This window comes from Mastomys coucha, unplaced genomic scaffold (assembly GCF_008632895.1).
Source record: "Mastomys coucha isolate ucsf_1 unplaced genomic scaffold, UCSF_Mcou_1 pScaffold20, whole genome shotgun sequence".
Lineage (NCBI taxonomy): Eukaryota > Metazoa > Chordata > Mammalia > Rodentia > Muridae > Mastomys > Mastomys coucha.
Genome location: NW_022196903.1, coordinates 76,428,639 through 76,445,832, shown reverse-complemented (window position 1 = coordinate 76,445,832; position 17,194 = coordinate 76,428,639). Strand labels below are relative to the sequence as shown.

General features: G+C 39.7%; 1 protein-coding gene across 2 annotated transcripts in view; it reads right to left on the bottom strand.

Annotated features, from left to right (window-relative positions):
- Window positions 1–17,194, bottom strand: part of M1ap (meiosis 1 associated protein) — an 80,908-nt gene that overhangs the window by 62,576 nt on the left and 1,138 nt on the right. For both annotated transcript variants that reach the window (XM_031380889.1, XM_031380890.1), the window contains exon 2: window positions 9,790–10,087. In XM_031380889.1, the coding sequence (XP_031236749.1) occupies window positions 9,790–10,029 (240 nt within the window). In that variant the 5' untranslated portion in view covers window positions 10,030–10,087. The remainder of the gene's footprint in view (window positions 1–9,789; window positions 10,088–17,194) is intronic.

Sequence of the window (17,194 nt, the reverse complement as noted above, 5' to 3'; positions counted from 1 at the left end):
GGGCATCCAGTCTCTATAGGATTAGGGGCATCCAGTCTCTATAGGATTAGGGGCATCCAGTCTCTACAGGATTAGGCATATCCTCTCTCACTGAGGCCATACAAAGTAGTCTTCTGCTACACATGTGCACAAGAAGGCAGCTTTGGACTAGCCCGTGCATGATCTATTATTGATACTGTGTTGTGCTTGCAGACAGGAGCCTAACATGGCTGTCCTATGAGAGGTTCTACTAGCAGCTGACTGAGACAGATGTAGATACTTATAGTCAAGCATTGGACTAAGGTCAGGGACTCCTATGGAAAAGTTAGGGGAAGGATTGAAGGAACTGAAGGGGATGGCAACCTCATAGGAAGACCAACAGTGTCAGCTAACCGGAACCTCTGGGAGCTCCCAGAGACTAAGCCACCAACCAAAGAGGATGTGGTTTTTCACTATATCCAGCAAAAGGTCTGCTGTTCCTGCCACCATACTCCATGTTGATAATGGACTAAGCCTCTGAAACTGTAAGCAAGCCCCCAATTAAATGTTTTCTCTTATAAGAGTTGCTATGGTCATGGTGTCATTTCACAGCAATAAAAAAGGTGACTAAGACATGACCCAAAAGCAGAAATGAATGATAGTTGCCATGCTTATAAAATCCATGACTTTGAGCTATAATACTACTAGAGCAAGAAGACTGTTTTAAGTCAGCTGTTTCATCTTTCTTTGCTTTTGTGTGTTCCTCTCTCTATTTGGGTGGGGGGGCTGAAGGCACAGGAAATTAGACATCAATTCTGACACAAAGAAAATAAAAAATCTAGATAGGGAAATAAAAAAAATTCAAGAAATAAATGAAATCAGACTGTAAATATAGCCTAAAAGGTTTATTTATTTGTGTGGTGTATGTATGTGTGTGATTGTATGTGTATGCATGTGAGTATGTGTGTATGTGTGTGTATGATTGTATGTATGTGTGTACATGTGCACAAACGGGTACATTTCATGTGGGTTTGTGAAAGTCAGAAGAAAATCTAGGGTCTCTTCCTTGCCTTCCTCCTCCTTTTGAATCAGGGTCTCTTTGTTATTTGGTGTTGTGCTCTACAGGGCCTTCGAGTTTCCAGAGATTCTCCTGTCTCTGCCTCCCACCTAGACATAGGAGCCTTGAGATTACTGACGGGTGCTACCATGTTTGATTTTATGTGGGTTCTGGGGACTCAAACTCAGGTCCTCAAGCTTGTGCAGCAAGCCATTTACCTACCCACTGAGCCATTTCCTCAGTCCAGCTTAGTTTGCTTTAAGCCTTCTTACATACCCACTTCTAATACTTCATTATATATATTTAAGTCAATATCTAGGTATGTAGGCAATAATCCCAGTACTTGGGAGTCAGAACAGAAAGATGCCTGGGTTATCCTTTATAGGTCTTTTGAGCATTCTGTATCCAACTCTGTTCTGTGCCTGACATTGAAATAGTATTCTTTATTTTATCTAATGCTTCTCTCAAATTCAACCTTGTTTATAGTAGATCATGCTCTTCTTTTTAGGGACAATGGGATTGCATTTGCCTACTATACCTTTGCTTTCTCCTTTACTTACTTTTAGTTTTAATTTAATTTGCATTTATTTATGAGTTGTGAGGATAGGAGCATGTCTGTGGAGGTTAGAGGACAACTTGCTGGAGTCCGTTCTCTCCTTCTACCATATGAGTCCCAGGGATTGAGTTCAGGTTGCTAGTCTTGGGCAAGTACATTTATCCACTGAGCTGTCTTGTGGGCACCTACCCTACACAAATTACTTTGTTGTAGCTGAGTCCCCTGAATATAATAGAATGTGCTGTGATAAAAATATATCAGTTTAAAATTTTTTTAGTAAATGAGTATAGCATTTATTGGTGTCAGATATTTGTACTTAGTTATAGTATATCTTCTATGAGATATATCGTATTTTAAATTTGTGTATGTGTGGTGATTTGAATAGGAATGGCCCTCATAGACTCATGTGTTTGAATGCTTGGTCCAGGGAGTGGCTTTATTAGGGGATGTGGCCTTGTTGGAGTAGGTGTGGCCTTGCTGGAGGAAGTGTGTCACTGTAGGGGCAGGCTTTGAGGTCTCATATGCTCAAGCTATGCCTAGTGTGGCACACAGTTTCCTTCTGCTGCCTGTGGATCAAGATATAGAACTCTTGGCTCCTCCAGCACCATGTCTTCCTGCATGCTGCCATACTTCCCACCATGATGATAATAGACTAAACCTCTGAACCTGTAAGCCAGCCTTAATCAAATGTTTTTCTTTTTAAGAGTTGCTATGGTCATGTGACTCTTCACAGCAATAAAACCCAAATTAAGATAGTATGTATGTGTGTAGGTGTCTGTGGTTATGTACACATGACTATAAGTGCTCAAAGAGGCCAAAGACATTAGATTCCCTGAACTGAAGTTACAGGTACTTGTGAGTTGTCTAATATGGATGCTGGTAATTGAATTTAGGTTCTCTGAAAGAGCAGTACATGCTTTTAACTTGTGAGCCATCTCTCTAGCCTCAACACTTTCTGTTTTACAGCTTTGGGAAAAATCACTGTATTATGCATTTTTATTTGCCCTTTTTCTGTATGCTTTTATTGTCACAACTAGGAATATGTGAGCTTATTTGGGTTTTTATCTTCATAACTTCATGTTTATGTGATTCCTTTAAACTCTAGCAGTATTTGATTTGTTACATGACAGAATTATTATATTTCCTTGTCTTATTCTTCCTCTCCCATTGTACTCAGTTATAGTCTACCACAGCATCTTTCTTAGAACTCACCTTTATCTGTGTTATTTGCTGCTTTGACATGATTCCTTTTGAATATCAGCTACTAAGGATGAGGAAATAAACACTGTAGGTAAACCAAAGTGTTCTGAACCCTAATACCTCAATGTAGATTAATTTCAATAAATTATTTTTTTAAAGATTTATTTATTTATTATATATAAGTACACTGTAGCTGTCTTTAGACACACCAGAAGAGGGCATCAGATCTCATTACAGATGGTTGTGAGCCACCATGTGGTTGCTGAGATTTGAACTCAGGACCTCTGGAAGAGCAGTCAATGCTCTTATCTGCTGAGCCATCTCTCCAGCCCCCCAATAAATTCTTTATAATGAAAAATGTTAAAGAATTAGGAAGAATGTCACAGGAAGGACATTCTTCTGGAATCCTCCTTTGAGGGGGAAATTAATCACTTGGGTTAGAATTATTTATATTCATGTCACAATGGTTATAAAAGGAATTCTAATATTTTAATTATGAATTCTCTGTCATGATTCCTTATAAAAGGTTCAGAGTTATTTGATGATACTAAAAAATTAAATGTGAGGGTAATCTTGGGTCCATCCTAGAAATGATCCACCATCTGCTGTCTTTCTACATTTACATTTTGGGTGTCTCTGTGGACAGAAAATGTCAGATGTCTATATAGTTCAGTGAAAATGGATTTAAGGGCCTCTTTTCCTTACAGACTGGACTGCTTGTATACATCAAGTGATAATCAGTTCTGCTACTTCCTTGAGCTTCTAACTAGCACTGACTTTACTGTTCTACAGTTAGAAAATTTTGGCTTGTAATTATTTCTGAGTTACCAGTGAAGAGTCCTATGTGTGACTTTTCTTTTCTAGGACTGACTATAGGCAATTAAAAGGCTTTACCTGGCAGGTTTCACGGTGTGTCGGTGGAAAAGTGGCTTTGGTGCGCAGCCAATTCACTGCAGTATCTGAAGGACATGGCCAAGGACTCAGGCTGCCCTGGCACATCCTGTTCTTGGGATATTTAGCTCCTTATCTCTGACACCTTCCTTCCTAGGTCTCTAAGGCTTATAGTGAGGTTCTCCTCAAGAGCTTCTTCCAAGACTTTTTTATGAGAGGATCAGGGAAACTTGAATAGACTTTCCTCTATTCTAACTCAGTCTTTTCTATTCTTAGCCTCCCTTCTGCTTTCTCTATCTTCAAGCTTATAAATCCATCAAAACTTTTTGTCCGGTGTTCACTCAACAGTGAGACTGTCCCTTCATCTGTGCCAATACATTTAGCTCTCAACCACTCTGAAAAAAAGTGGGAAAGCTGGGTGTGGTTGATCACACCTGTAATCTCAGCACTCAGTAGAATGAATCAGAATCGCCACGAGTTTGAGGCTAGCCTGAGCCATGTAGTGAGCTTTAGGTCAGTCTGGTTGACAGAGAGATACTATACTAAATTAAACAAACCAAAGAATAAAATACAAAAATCTACCAGCAACATCCCCAACACCACTAACAACAAAATGGAGTGGGGAATAGGCACTCTTCTCAGGTTAGACTCCTGATTATTCAGTTTCAGTAGGTGATTAAAGGCTTAACCTTTTCCCTAGGTTTGCTACTTTACTTTGACACCTGGCAGATCAGCTGTTTCCCAGCTTGGTTAAAGCTCATACAAGCTCATGGTTTTTAGTATAGAACAGCCTGCCTTTACTAAAGAAATGAATAAGAGATCAATTGATTTCAAAATGGCCACCTATACTAGGGAGTAACAGGGAGATAAGAGAAATTATTGCAGTGCTCGATACTGTGTAGTTTTGTTTGCCTTTTTCAGATATCTGTTTACTTTTCTCTCTCTGGTTTTGTATCCTTGGAGACCAGTCTATAAGGATGAATTCAATGAGTTTCCTCACATTCCTGCTTCTAACAAGGCCTGTCCAGTGGAAGGCAGTAGCTGGGGATTTAGACTCGGGAGCCCCACTTACTCATACTGTACTTGCTGAGTCCTGGCTTTTCCCCACTGTGAAATTCCACTGTCAGTGTCCTTGCACCTACTGCAATGGTCTGAAATAAAATCTTTAATGGTGCTTTAACGAGAGTCACTACATTTTCTGTAACAAAGGTCACAGATCCCATGAGGTGGCCCTCTTTAGTCCTGGGTGGCCTGGCTGTAGCAGTATCTTTTGTTGACTCTGTCTAAACTCTGCCTTCAGCTTGGCAAATATCCTCTTTCTGTATCTCTGAAAAAAAATTTCAGCTTGGACATACCATCTGTTTCTCGCTTGCAACTTGACTGATTTATATAGCTCTTTAAAAAGCTTCTTTTAAAAAGGCAAATGGGAGTTTTCTTTCCTTTCTCATATATAGTTCTTTCTCCTCTAGATACCTTGGTCTCTCTGTAGTCCCAGATCTTAGGTTTTCCTCTTCTGTGCTGAGGCTTGGAAACTAAAGGTAGCAGACAGTGACAGCCTTAGGTCCATCTCATTGTGCTATCTGATGTGTGCAGTGCCTTGAGAAGTTTGTGTGTGTGTGTGTGTGTGTGTGTGTGTGTGTGTGTGTGTGTGTGTGTGCTTAGACCAGAGGCCAACCTCTAGTGTTATTCCTCAGAACTTTTGCTAGTTTGCTTTCTGATGCTGTGATAAACTCCATGACCAAAAGCAACTTGGGAGAGGAAAGGTTTATTTCAGTTTATAGCTTATGGTCCATCATTGAGGGAAACTGGGCAGGAACTTAGAGTCAGGAACTGAAGCAAAGACCATAGAGGAATGCTTGCTCTGCTACCTACTGGCTTATACATCCCACCTGCTCAGGCATGACATGGCTCACAGGGGCCTAGGCCCTTCTACATCAGTTAGCAATCAGATAGGCCAATCTGATGGAGGCAATTCCTCTATTGAGGTTTTTTCTTCCTAGGTATATCAAGTCGACAGCCAAGAATAGTCATTACAGTAGTCATCTGCCTCCTCTTTCTCCCCACCCTCCCCTTCTCTTCTCTTTCCTTCTTTTCAAGACAGAGTTTCATTGGTACCTGAGCTACCATGCTGATTGGCTGTGCTAGAGTACCAAGAATCCCCCTGTTTCTGTCTCCTCAGCACAAGCACACACCACATCCAACTTTTTACATGAGGATTAGGCTCAGCCTCAGAGGTCTGGCTCATGACCACATTCAGGTCCTTGAACTTAGGTCTCATGCTTGAGGCGGCAAGCTCTTTAACTAATGAAGTATCTCCACAGCCTCTTGTTTTGTTCTGGTTACTTCAGACAAGAGGATACATCTGGTCCTTGTTGCTTTGCCTAGATGGAACAATGACTTGCTTCTCATAAATGGAATGTGGAATAAATGGACTTTTGTGACAAGGACATAAAACATCCTCTGTCTCTGTCTCTCATCAGTTGCGTGTAGAAAAGTTAGAACAAGAACATGAAAATAATGCTGTGGAGAGATCCAGGTGGTGAGGAAATATAAACTTCTTCCTATTAGCATCTGAATCTTCTACTCTAGAACTTTAGAATTAGCACCTCTAGCTCTCATCAAGCCCTCACATGACTACAATTGTGGCTTCCATCTTTAATACAACCTCATGGGGACCCTCATGCCTGAGCCACCTACCTGAGCTGCTTATGGATTTTTAAACTCACAATAAACATGAAATAATAAGGGTTTATTATGCTAAGCTATCAAATTTTAGTATAGTCTGACAGAAAAAGTCAAAGATCTAAGGAACCAAATTCCACACAATTCGTAGAATCAGTTTTATTCCTTATGTAATTTTAATGAGTTCCTATGCCCAACCCAGCTGAAATAAGTGTACTTAGACACAATTACTTAGACACAAAAAGACTAAGTACTTGGAGTGTTTATATAAAAATTTTTCCAAGCCAGGCCGTGGTGGCGCACACCTTTAATCCCAGCACTTGGGAGGCAGAGGCAGGCGGATCTCTGAGTTCGAGGCCAGCCTGGTCTACAGAGTGAGTTCCAGGACAGCCAAGGCTACACAGAGAAACCCTGTCTCAAAAAAAAATTTTTTTTCCCTGTATGATCCACTTTGAGACATAAAACCTACATTTTATAAGCTCATAGGCAATGTACTCTACGTATTTTATATGAGCACACTGTAGCTATCGTCAGACATTCAGACACACCAGACAGAAGAGGGCACCAGGTCCCATTTATAGATGGTTGTGAGCCACCATGTAGTTGCTAGGAATTGAACTCAGGATCTCTGTAGGAACAATAAGTGCTCTTAACCTCTGAGCCATCTCTCTAGCCTGGTATATTATATTTTTAACAGTACTGTAACCCAATAAGTATAAAACATAAAATTAGCAAGAGACCAGTTGTGCTGGTTATTGTTTTGGTTCCCCCCTCCCTTTTTTTCTGTCAGTTTGACCAAGCAGGGTCATCTGAGAAGAGGGAACCTCAGTTGAGAAAATGCCTCCATCAGACTGGCCTGTAGGCAAGTCTGTAGGGCATTTTCTTGATTAAAAGTTGATATGGAAGGGCCCAAACCACTGTGGGTGGTGTCATTCCTAGGCAGCTGGTCTTGAGTTGTGTAAGAAAGCTGTTTGAGCAAGCTATGAAGAACAAATGAGAAGGCAGGACTCCTCCATGGTCTCCACTTTGTTTCCTGTTGGGGATCCTGCTGGCATCACAGTTTCCGGAGGAAGGCAGTGAAGGGGTATGGAGTCACTGATGGGGCCTAAGCCGCTTTATTGTTGGCAATTCTTCTGTCTTTAATTCTCTTCTATTCTATGGTCAAAAGCTACTTACTTTTAGCGGTTCTTAGGCTCAAGAGCCCCTGGCTGGCCAAACTAGAGGCTTGGAGTTTGTTAACTCCTTGTGAGCCAGAGAGAAAAGAAGAGGAAGAGAGGGAGAATTCAAGCACACACACAGACAACAGACACACATACTTTGGCCAGGCCAGACCACCAGTCACAACAATTCCATAAATGTTCATGCATATTTACATATATACACATATACCTACAGACATATGTATGTACATACAGAGAGACAAACAGACTTCTACATATATACATTTGATGGATGGGCTGAGCCCCGAATGCTGCACTTACTTTTTCTCTCTGGCCTTCTTATACCTTCTTAGACAACAGTTCTTTATAAAATTACCTCATAGATAAAATGTCATGCAGGAGGGGAGTTACAGAAGGATGTGCATAGTGAGTTCAGAGCAGTGTTTCACTCTATAAGCTCACTGTAAGTTAAAAGAACAGTTTCACACGGCCTTGCTTTATCTTAGTACATACCTATGGCTTCATCCGGGGACCTGACTTAGAATGAATGTTTTTTCTTGATCACAAATTTATCTCAGGCCTGCTTTCTTATTCTATTGCAATCAGTTCATGACACATGAAGGTTTAGAGAGCTCTATTTGCAGTTTTATTCTATATATGGCTTGAAATCACTTATATAAATTTAGGAATTTTATAAAACCATTATTAGGAATTACAAAAGCATCAATTTGTCTATACAGCATTATTATATGAAACTAAATCTTCAGATTGAATCTACAGGAAATCTGCCCAATAGGGTGGGCCAATGTCCAGGAAACATTAGGTTATGTAATAGTGACAGGACAGGCATATCAGCAACAAGAAGTAATCTTGGGATAAAGTCTCTGGTGGCCTTGTATTTCAGAGATCACCCATTGAAGGCCATGCAAAATGGTAGGCTATTTGCAGAAAACTCATTTGCATGCCTTAGTCTTTCCTAGATGGCTTCTGACAGGTTCCTGCCCTGACTTTTCTTCATGATGGACTGTGATCTGAATATGTAAGTCCAATAAACCCTTTCCTCTCTGTGAATGAGAGCTTCTGGAAAGAAGCCATGTTTGACTAGAATTTCAGTATGGTGGAGAGATACAGTTAGCTAGTTCTAGCCCACTGGAACCATCCCTTGCCCACCTCTGTGTTAGAATCAATGTCTTGTGACTGATTTATTAGAACCTTCAGAATATATTAACTTAGCAGACTGCATCTTGATCCAAAGACAGATAGGAGAAGACTCAGCATCCTCAGGCAGCTAGGAGGAGGGTCTCAAAGCCCACCCTCACAGTAACACACTTCCCTTAATAAGGTCAAACATCCTAATAGTGTTGCTCCCTGGGCCAAGCATATTCAGACCACAACAGTGTTTATCATGGTAATAGAAAGCGAACTCAACAAACATGTATTATTTTCATACTTTGTAATACCAAAAGAGATACTATATTTTTACTTTCAGTGAGGAGAATGAGACATTAATTTTAAAAACAAGTGGATTCTAGTTAGATTTTACAGACATAACTAGCAAGAAGTCTGTGAAACCCCTTCCTTGGCTTATCTTAAAGATACAGTCTATGTCTATTGATTTAGCAATAAGGTTGACTCAAAGAAGGAGATGCATGGAATCACTGAAGTCTTTCCCAACCCAGTGATTTTTGAACTATATCTAAGAGTGAGGGAAGACTTGAAATTTTCTTTGAGGAAGAGAGGAAGTAGATTATTGTGAGGGAGTTTTGTAAAGATAATGGTCCTCAGTCACTCCTTCTAAAACCTTACGTGGTGTTTTACCTGGAGGGAGCTCAAGTTTCACTGGAGTGGAACACAGGGAAAATAGTTTCATGGTTTTTGCAGTTAGGAATTTCTGAGCAAAGAAATTAGGGCCTTGAGCTTTACTCCGGGACAAGTTCTACTGGATAACCAGACCTCTGAAGAGCTTTAGAAACTTAACTTTAAGTGTTTACATTTCAAAGAGGGTGAAGGGATCTAGCTGATTATATTTCAAAAAACTGCAAATGCTAAGATTTCTCTTCTCTCAAGGAGAGGGATGGTTGCAACCTATTTCAACCCCCAAATTAAGAACTCAGAGGCTGCCTCTTGCAGCACAAGCCCCCATATACATAGGATGACTTCTGGTTCATGTGGGCTAATCAGATACGAAGAACCAATGTGGTTTTTACTGTAAGTAATACCAACTTGGGGTTATGCTATAGAAATCTCATTTGTTTTCAGGATATCAAGAGTAGAGATAGACTTACCACAAATGGGAGGACACACTCATGTTGGTTTTGTACTGTGTATAAGCTGAACAGAGACATTCGGCTGGGGCCCATCAAACTGCAGGCTATGGAGAAAAAGTTCTGCAAGGCCTCGCAGAGATTGGGGCAGATGTTAGCCCAGGAAGGTACAGCAATGTGCACAATGAGAAGCCTTGGAGGTTGATGATTAATCTTCATGGCAGGGGAGGTCCCTCTACTAGTAGTTTTCCTTCGATTCATGACAGCTAAAGCAGTGCGGAACTGTAGCCACCACTTGAATAATCAATGTTTTATGAACCTAAGAAAAGGAAAAAAAAAAAAAAAGACTGGCTTTCATAAAACTAGATCAGGTACTTGAAGCAAAGAATATATATTGAGGGGATTAAAAATCAACCAAAAGGATTCAATTTGGGTACCACATCAAACTTGGCAAGGTCATCCCACATTAATAGCACCCAAGAGATCTATGTATTTGATTTTAGTGTAAGTATGAGAGTGCTGAGAGATGCTTGTGGAACTAAAGAATAAAGCAGTTACCCAGAGGTCAAACTTCAGGTTTGTTTCTTTGATTTTACAGGGTCTCATGTTACCTAGGCTAGCCTAGAGTTCATTATGTAGCTGAGTATGATCTTGAACTCCTGATTCTTCTGCATCCACCTCCCAAGTGCTGGATTTATACAGGAGCATCACTGTGCCTCAAAGCAAGCTTTGGATAAGCTTATTTGCCCTCTGTACTGGCTGGTTTTGTGTGTCAACTTGACACAGGCTGGAGTTATCACAGAGAAGGGAGTTTCAGTTGGGGAAGTGCCTCCATGAGATCCAGCTGTGGGGCATTTTCTCAATTGCCCCTTGTGGGTGGTGCCATCCCTGGGCTGGAGGTCTTGGGTTCTATAAGAGAGCAGGCTGAACAAGCCAGGGGAAGCAAGCCAGTTAGGAACATCCCTCCATGGCCTCTGCATCAGCTCCTGCTTCCTGACCTGCTTGAGTTCCAGTCCTGACTTCCTCTGGTGATCAACAGCAATGTGGAAGTAAGCCAAATAAACCCTTTCCTCTCCAACTTGCTTCTTGGTCATGATGTTTGTGCAGGAATAGAAACCCTGACTAAGACACCCTCATAAGTTTTATTACTGTGTATCATCCTATATTGTAACTTGTTTCTATGTTTGTCTTTCTCACCATATTTTACTGCTAGTCAGGGAGGCTTCCAAAATAGTAAAGGTTCTTGCTACTTCTTCTTGGTTCTCCATTACAAGTAGTTGATAAAAGCCTATTGCTGAAGGCACCACACACCTAGAATAAAAGCTATTGAGAAGTGACATTGGAACTGAGCCACAAGTTTCCTTCCTCATGGCTACCTCCCACAGTGCTGGAAGGTGCTATGAGGCTGGTCGGGGCTGGAGGCATCAACAGTTTTGCCCAGCTGTGAACCTTGGAACTATGATTCTAACCTTCCTGGCAAGATATGCCCATTTGTGCAGTAATGGCATGACTGTTATGAGGCAGGAATAACCAACCACCTCCCAATTGTCTTTCAGGCTGGCTCTATAAGAGGGAATCTAACCTACTACTGTAAACCTGGTCCCAAACACATAACTGTAGAGTTCACGGGCCCTAGCTGGGGAACCTGATCTTGCTGCTTAGATAAACTGACACACTATTAAACCACGTTCTAAATATCTGTGTTTACACCCACAGACAAAGGCTACTCTCAGCTTTAAATAAAGAAGCCAATCTTGGCAGTGAACAGAGGTGAATATGAAAACCGTGCACAAGGTACTAAGGATAAAGGGTGGATGGTTAAGGGCTCAGCCCTAAAGAAGACATCTAGAGGATCCCTTTAAGTCTCAGGGGACACTCTGGAAAGAGGAGGCAGAAAGATGTAAGATATGGAGAAGGGCTAAAAACTTCAGCATGGGCACAACAATCATGAAAACAGAGCAGCTGTACCTACTGGCTCTCCTAATAGTCAGCTATGGAAGGGAGAGGGGCCTACCGCTTATTACAGTTGATTTGTAGCTAATAGAATCTGGGAGAATGGGAGGCATAGATAGTAAGTATCCAGTTATACATGAACTGCTAAGCTCTGGATCACACAGATGACCCTAGTTGAACTCAGTGGGTCAATAAACAAAACAAAAACTAGTAAACATGGAAAGAGATTTGTAAGGAAGAAGGGGGGTGGACAGGGGTGGGAGGAAATAAGAGAAGGTAATATGGTGGAGAGTAATCCGAATATATATATATATATTCGGATTACTCTCCACCATATTATGTATATGTATACATATATTACATATTATGTATATGTATACATACATATACATATATATGTGTGTGTGTATGTAATAAAAAAGGAGAAAAGAAAAGTAAAATTATTTTTACTCATAAACTTAGATGTAAAAAAATCCCAAACAAGACAAGAACATTAAAACTAGGAACATGTAAAAAGAATAACACATCATAGGCTGGAGGGATGGCTCAGCGGTTAAGAGCACTTGCTGCTCATCCAAAGGACCCAAGTTCAATTCCTAGCAGCCATATGGTAGCTCACCATATGGTAACACAGGTAGCTCACCCGTGTGTAACACCAGTCCCAGGAACTCTGACATCCTCTTTTGGCCTCTGCAAATGTCAGACCTTCAAGTGGTATATGGACATTCATTCAAACATAACAGCCATATGCATAAAGTAAAAATAACATATTATGACCATAAGTTGGATTTATCTCAGAAGCATAATGTTAGCTAGGCATGGTGGCTTACATATACATCTCTAACCTTGGCATTTGGGAAGCTGTGACACAAGAATTGTTTTAAGTTTGAGGCCAGCTTGGGTTACAGTGTAAGAAAAACTAGTCTTAAAAAGAGGAAAAAGGGGCTGGTGAGATGGCTCAGTGGGTAAGAGCACCAACTGCTCTTCAGAAGGTCATGAGTTCAAATCCCAGCAACCACATGGTGGCTCACAACCATCCGTAATGAGTTCTGACGCCCTCTTCTGGTGCATCTGAAGACAGCTATAGTGTACTTACATATAATAAATAAATAAATCTTTAAAAAAAAAAAAAGAGGAAAAAGGGGGCTAGAGATGGCTCATTGGTTAAGAGCACCGGCTGCTCTTCCAGAGGTCCTGAGTTCAGTTCCCAGTAACCACATGGTGGCTCACAACCATCTGTAATGGAATCTGATGCCCTCTTCCAGCGTGTTTGGAGACAGCAACAGTGTACTCATATATATATATACACACACACACATATATATACATATATATGTATATATATCTATATATAAAATAAAAAAATAAATCTTTTAAAAAAGAGGAAGAAAAGAAACCAGAGAGCCTAAGTTCAACATAACATCAGAATTATAATAATTTAAATAATTTATCACATTAAAATATTAAATAAGAAAATTATATGATCATCTATAGATTTTTTAAAATCCAGTGTCCATACATGACAAATTCCCTTAGTAACTTGGCAAAGAATAATTTGGTTAAAATATGTTAGTAAAAACTTAGAGCAGCAGGGGATGGTGGCTCAATATGAGTTGTGAGGCTGAGGTAGAAAGATGGAAGCCAGTCTGGGCTATGTTGTGAGCTTCAGAGCAGACTGATCTAACATTGATCCAATTCCTCTCCCCAACACCAAAAATTGTCTAGAGTAACCTAGGCCTAATCATGAGGCAGAGGCAGGAGGATCTTGTGTTTGGGACCAACTTGGGCTTTGCAGTGAGTTCTGTGTTAGTCTTCTGATACTGAGTGGGAACCTGAATAATAAAAGCAATGGCCACCAAGACAAAAACCTTGGAGTGAACACTATCTATATTTTTAGATTGAACCTAGGACTTACACACGCCACACGGTAACTTTGATGTTTTCTACCACTAAGCCACATCTCCGATAACAAACTCATTCTTTTGTATGTATATACACACACAGGTGTTTTTGTGCATGTATATGTGTGTATGTGTGTGCGTATATGAAGGTTGGAAGATGATCTCTGGTGTCATTCCTCAGAAGTCACACAACTTGTTATTTGAAACAAGGTCTTTGATTGGGACCTGGGGCTTGCTGATTAAGTGAGGTTAGCTGGTCATCAGACCCCAGGACTCTATCTTTTCTGCCTTCACAGTGCTGGTACTGCAAGTGCATGCTATCATGTGTGACTTTTTATGTGAGTACTAAGGGTCCAAATTCAGGAGTAGAAAGCAGTTTACTTATTTAGCTATCTCTTTAGTCCCACAATCAATCTTAATAGTAATGTGTTGATGGTTTTCTCCATAAGAAGAAGGGCTTACTACAATCACCTTCATTCAATACCATACTGAAGTTGGCATATATATATATATATATATCTGCATATATATGTGTATATATATACACACACACATAGGCAGACAGAATAACGTGATATTTTTATATATGAAGGAAATAGGCATATAGGAGTGGTAAATAAGAGTACACATGCACGCGTGCACACACACACATATATTTCTATCATATAGGTATATATAAGGTCCAGGTTGGCCTTAAATTCACATTGTTTCTCCCACCTCAGTCTTCTAGATGTTGGGATTACAGTGATGAGCCACCATGCACAGCTTGAAAACATCATTTTAGATATAGGCAGTTTGCATTTTACACAGTTTCACTACATATCAATTTTAGCTACTACAGGGTTGGTAATTAATACTAGTCTATCAAAACAATTCAAATTTCAGGTTGCTGCAGAAGACTAATCAAGTAATTGCATAAAGAAACTAACTCTTTGGTCCACAGATCATTATGGAAATAACAGATGTGTATTGTGATGATCAGTGAACAATTCTATAACTCCTTTTAAAGTCTCTCAGTGAGTGGACATTGCAGGGTACAGAGAGCAAAGGAAGTAAGCATGTCACTTCCTTTTCTCTTTGTGACTGGTCCATGTGACATTTTACAGGAGGTTGGTTATGACAAAAAAGATGAAGATATTTCAAAGAAAATGCCACTAGCAAAAATGGAATCATTAAAGGAACTCTCAGGAAAATGTTCAAATAGATCCAAACTTAGAGAGGATTATAACCATTTTCTGAGGCATAGAAAAAAAGTGTGGTCTACCATAAGTTATATTGTGGGAAGAAAGCAAGCACAAAGTGTTGTACAAACCACTGAGAAGGTTTTGTTTAAAAACAATTTTGTGTGTTGTTTTTTGAGACAGGCTCTATCGTATAGCCCAGGTTGGCCTTGAACCCTCATCCTTCTGATACCTTTGAAGTGCTGGAATCAGAGGAATATGTCATCACATCCAATGCCCCAAACCTATTTCGCCTTTAAATACAAACAAAACATTTTTTCAATGTTACTGGTGTTTTAAAGTATAGTATGTGAAATATTACCTTTACACTCTCCTAAATGTACATGGGAAGAGAGCTTTTAGTGTTTTCCCAGTGATTGGAATACCTTTGGGTTTCAGGTTGTACAATTATTATTATTATTATTATTATTTTAGGTCAGTGGGAAATTAATTCTGGTAAAAATTTTGTGTATCTTCTCACACATCTATCTCATCTGATAGGGAATAGATTGTGATTCATTTCACTGCAAGTAAAATATTACAAGATATTTACAGGAAAGTATTACAAATAAACACAAAAGTCAAGATGAAATAAGGCCAGGGAGATGACTCTGCAGATAAAATGTTTGCTGAACAAACCTGACAACTTGAATTCGAATCCCTGAAACCCACCTAAAGCCAGACATAGCACACCTCCCCTGCTAGCCCAGTTCTACTTTAACATAGGAAGCAGAGATAGAATTCCCAGAAGCCTTTGAGCTGGCTTGCTTGGGCTTGCTTGGTATATGTATTATGAAGAAGAAATACACAAACAAAAATATCCTGTCTCACACATGACAGAAAGCAAGAACCAACATCTGAGGTTGCTCTCTGACCTTCACACTCAAGCTGTGTGTTTGCACACACATGAACATGTACAACACACACACACACATATATCATACATAAAAATATAACGAACAATAAAAAAAGACAAAGATAAAACTAATGTTCCCCCTCAGAAATCTTTAGGGCTCACAATATACAAGAATCTAAACAAATGAGTTTCTTCTGATTACAAATTTCAAAAAAAAAAAAATGGAGAAAAAAAGGAATGAAATGATTGTGTGAAAGAGAATGGGTGTTAGCAGCTATACTAACCAGAGTATACAGTTTATTCTGAATAAAATACCCTCTCTGTGTAGTAAATTCTAAGAGTAAACTTTAAGATATTACTTGCACTGAAATTACAAAGTGCTCTGACAGTAGAAGTATCTCTTTTCCCTAAGTTTAATAAAAATCGTCTTGTACCATGAACCACTGTGGCTACACAGTCATTTTTAGATCTCACAGTAATCTACAACTGGAAGGCTATGGTTCAGATGAAATAAGACATAACTCTCCCCAAACATAATCAAATAGTGCATCTGAAGTGTTTGGACACACTAGTAAACGCCCCTGAATGTTTTTTCCTCTGTAATGTGCTTAAACCTGGAGCTGGACTTGAACCATCCTAAACCAAGTTACTTTTAGTACTAAAAATCTCTCAATGGGCTTCAACTATGCTTGTAACAAAATCTAAAACAAAACCCAACCATACTTTTTGTGGGTTTTAAATATTTTTGCCTTCATGGACACTATCCTCCATTTAAAAAAAAAGATAAATTAATAGACTTTTAAAAAGGAGTCTTAAAAAATGTCAAGGTTTGCTGGGGGGGAGGAGGGGGAGGAGACAAGAGCAAAGTTTCTTTGACCTTCATAGCTCATTGTTTCCTTCTTACTGAAGAAGTTAAAACACCTCAGTGACTCACACCTGTAACCCTGGCCCTGGAAAGACAGAGGCAGAAATTGTTATGGTCTGATCCCACCGGAATAACTGTAGCCATTTTGTTCTATGTCTGCCAGCCATTGACACAGAAAAATAATAACTTGACTCAGAACAGGATCATGCTGACGACATACTATGTTATATTATGAGGTTTGTTAATCTTAAGAAATTCCACAAAGCTTTACCTAGGACCCATCAAGTTAAAAGTCAATATGAGTTGTTATGTCTAAAATACCTTGAGTCAGAGCTGACCACCGAGCAGTACTTCTTGTACCTGTGTATGAACTCATTATACTTTACTTTTTTTTTTCTTTATAAGCTAACAGACAAAGATGTCCCCGTTGTTATACTTCAGATAATTCTGAGCTATGTCCCACATTTGACTAGTATTAGGATATGCGTTCAATATTCTGCTTAACTGATATCAGTGTTTGTATGGTTTGTGCGGTGATTCCTGAACCTCAACAGAGATATCACCTTAGTTCCAGACCAGAGACAGAGAGATAGATGAGAAGAGAGAGGGACAGAGAGACAGAGGTAGAGAG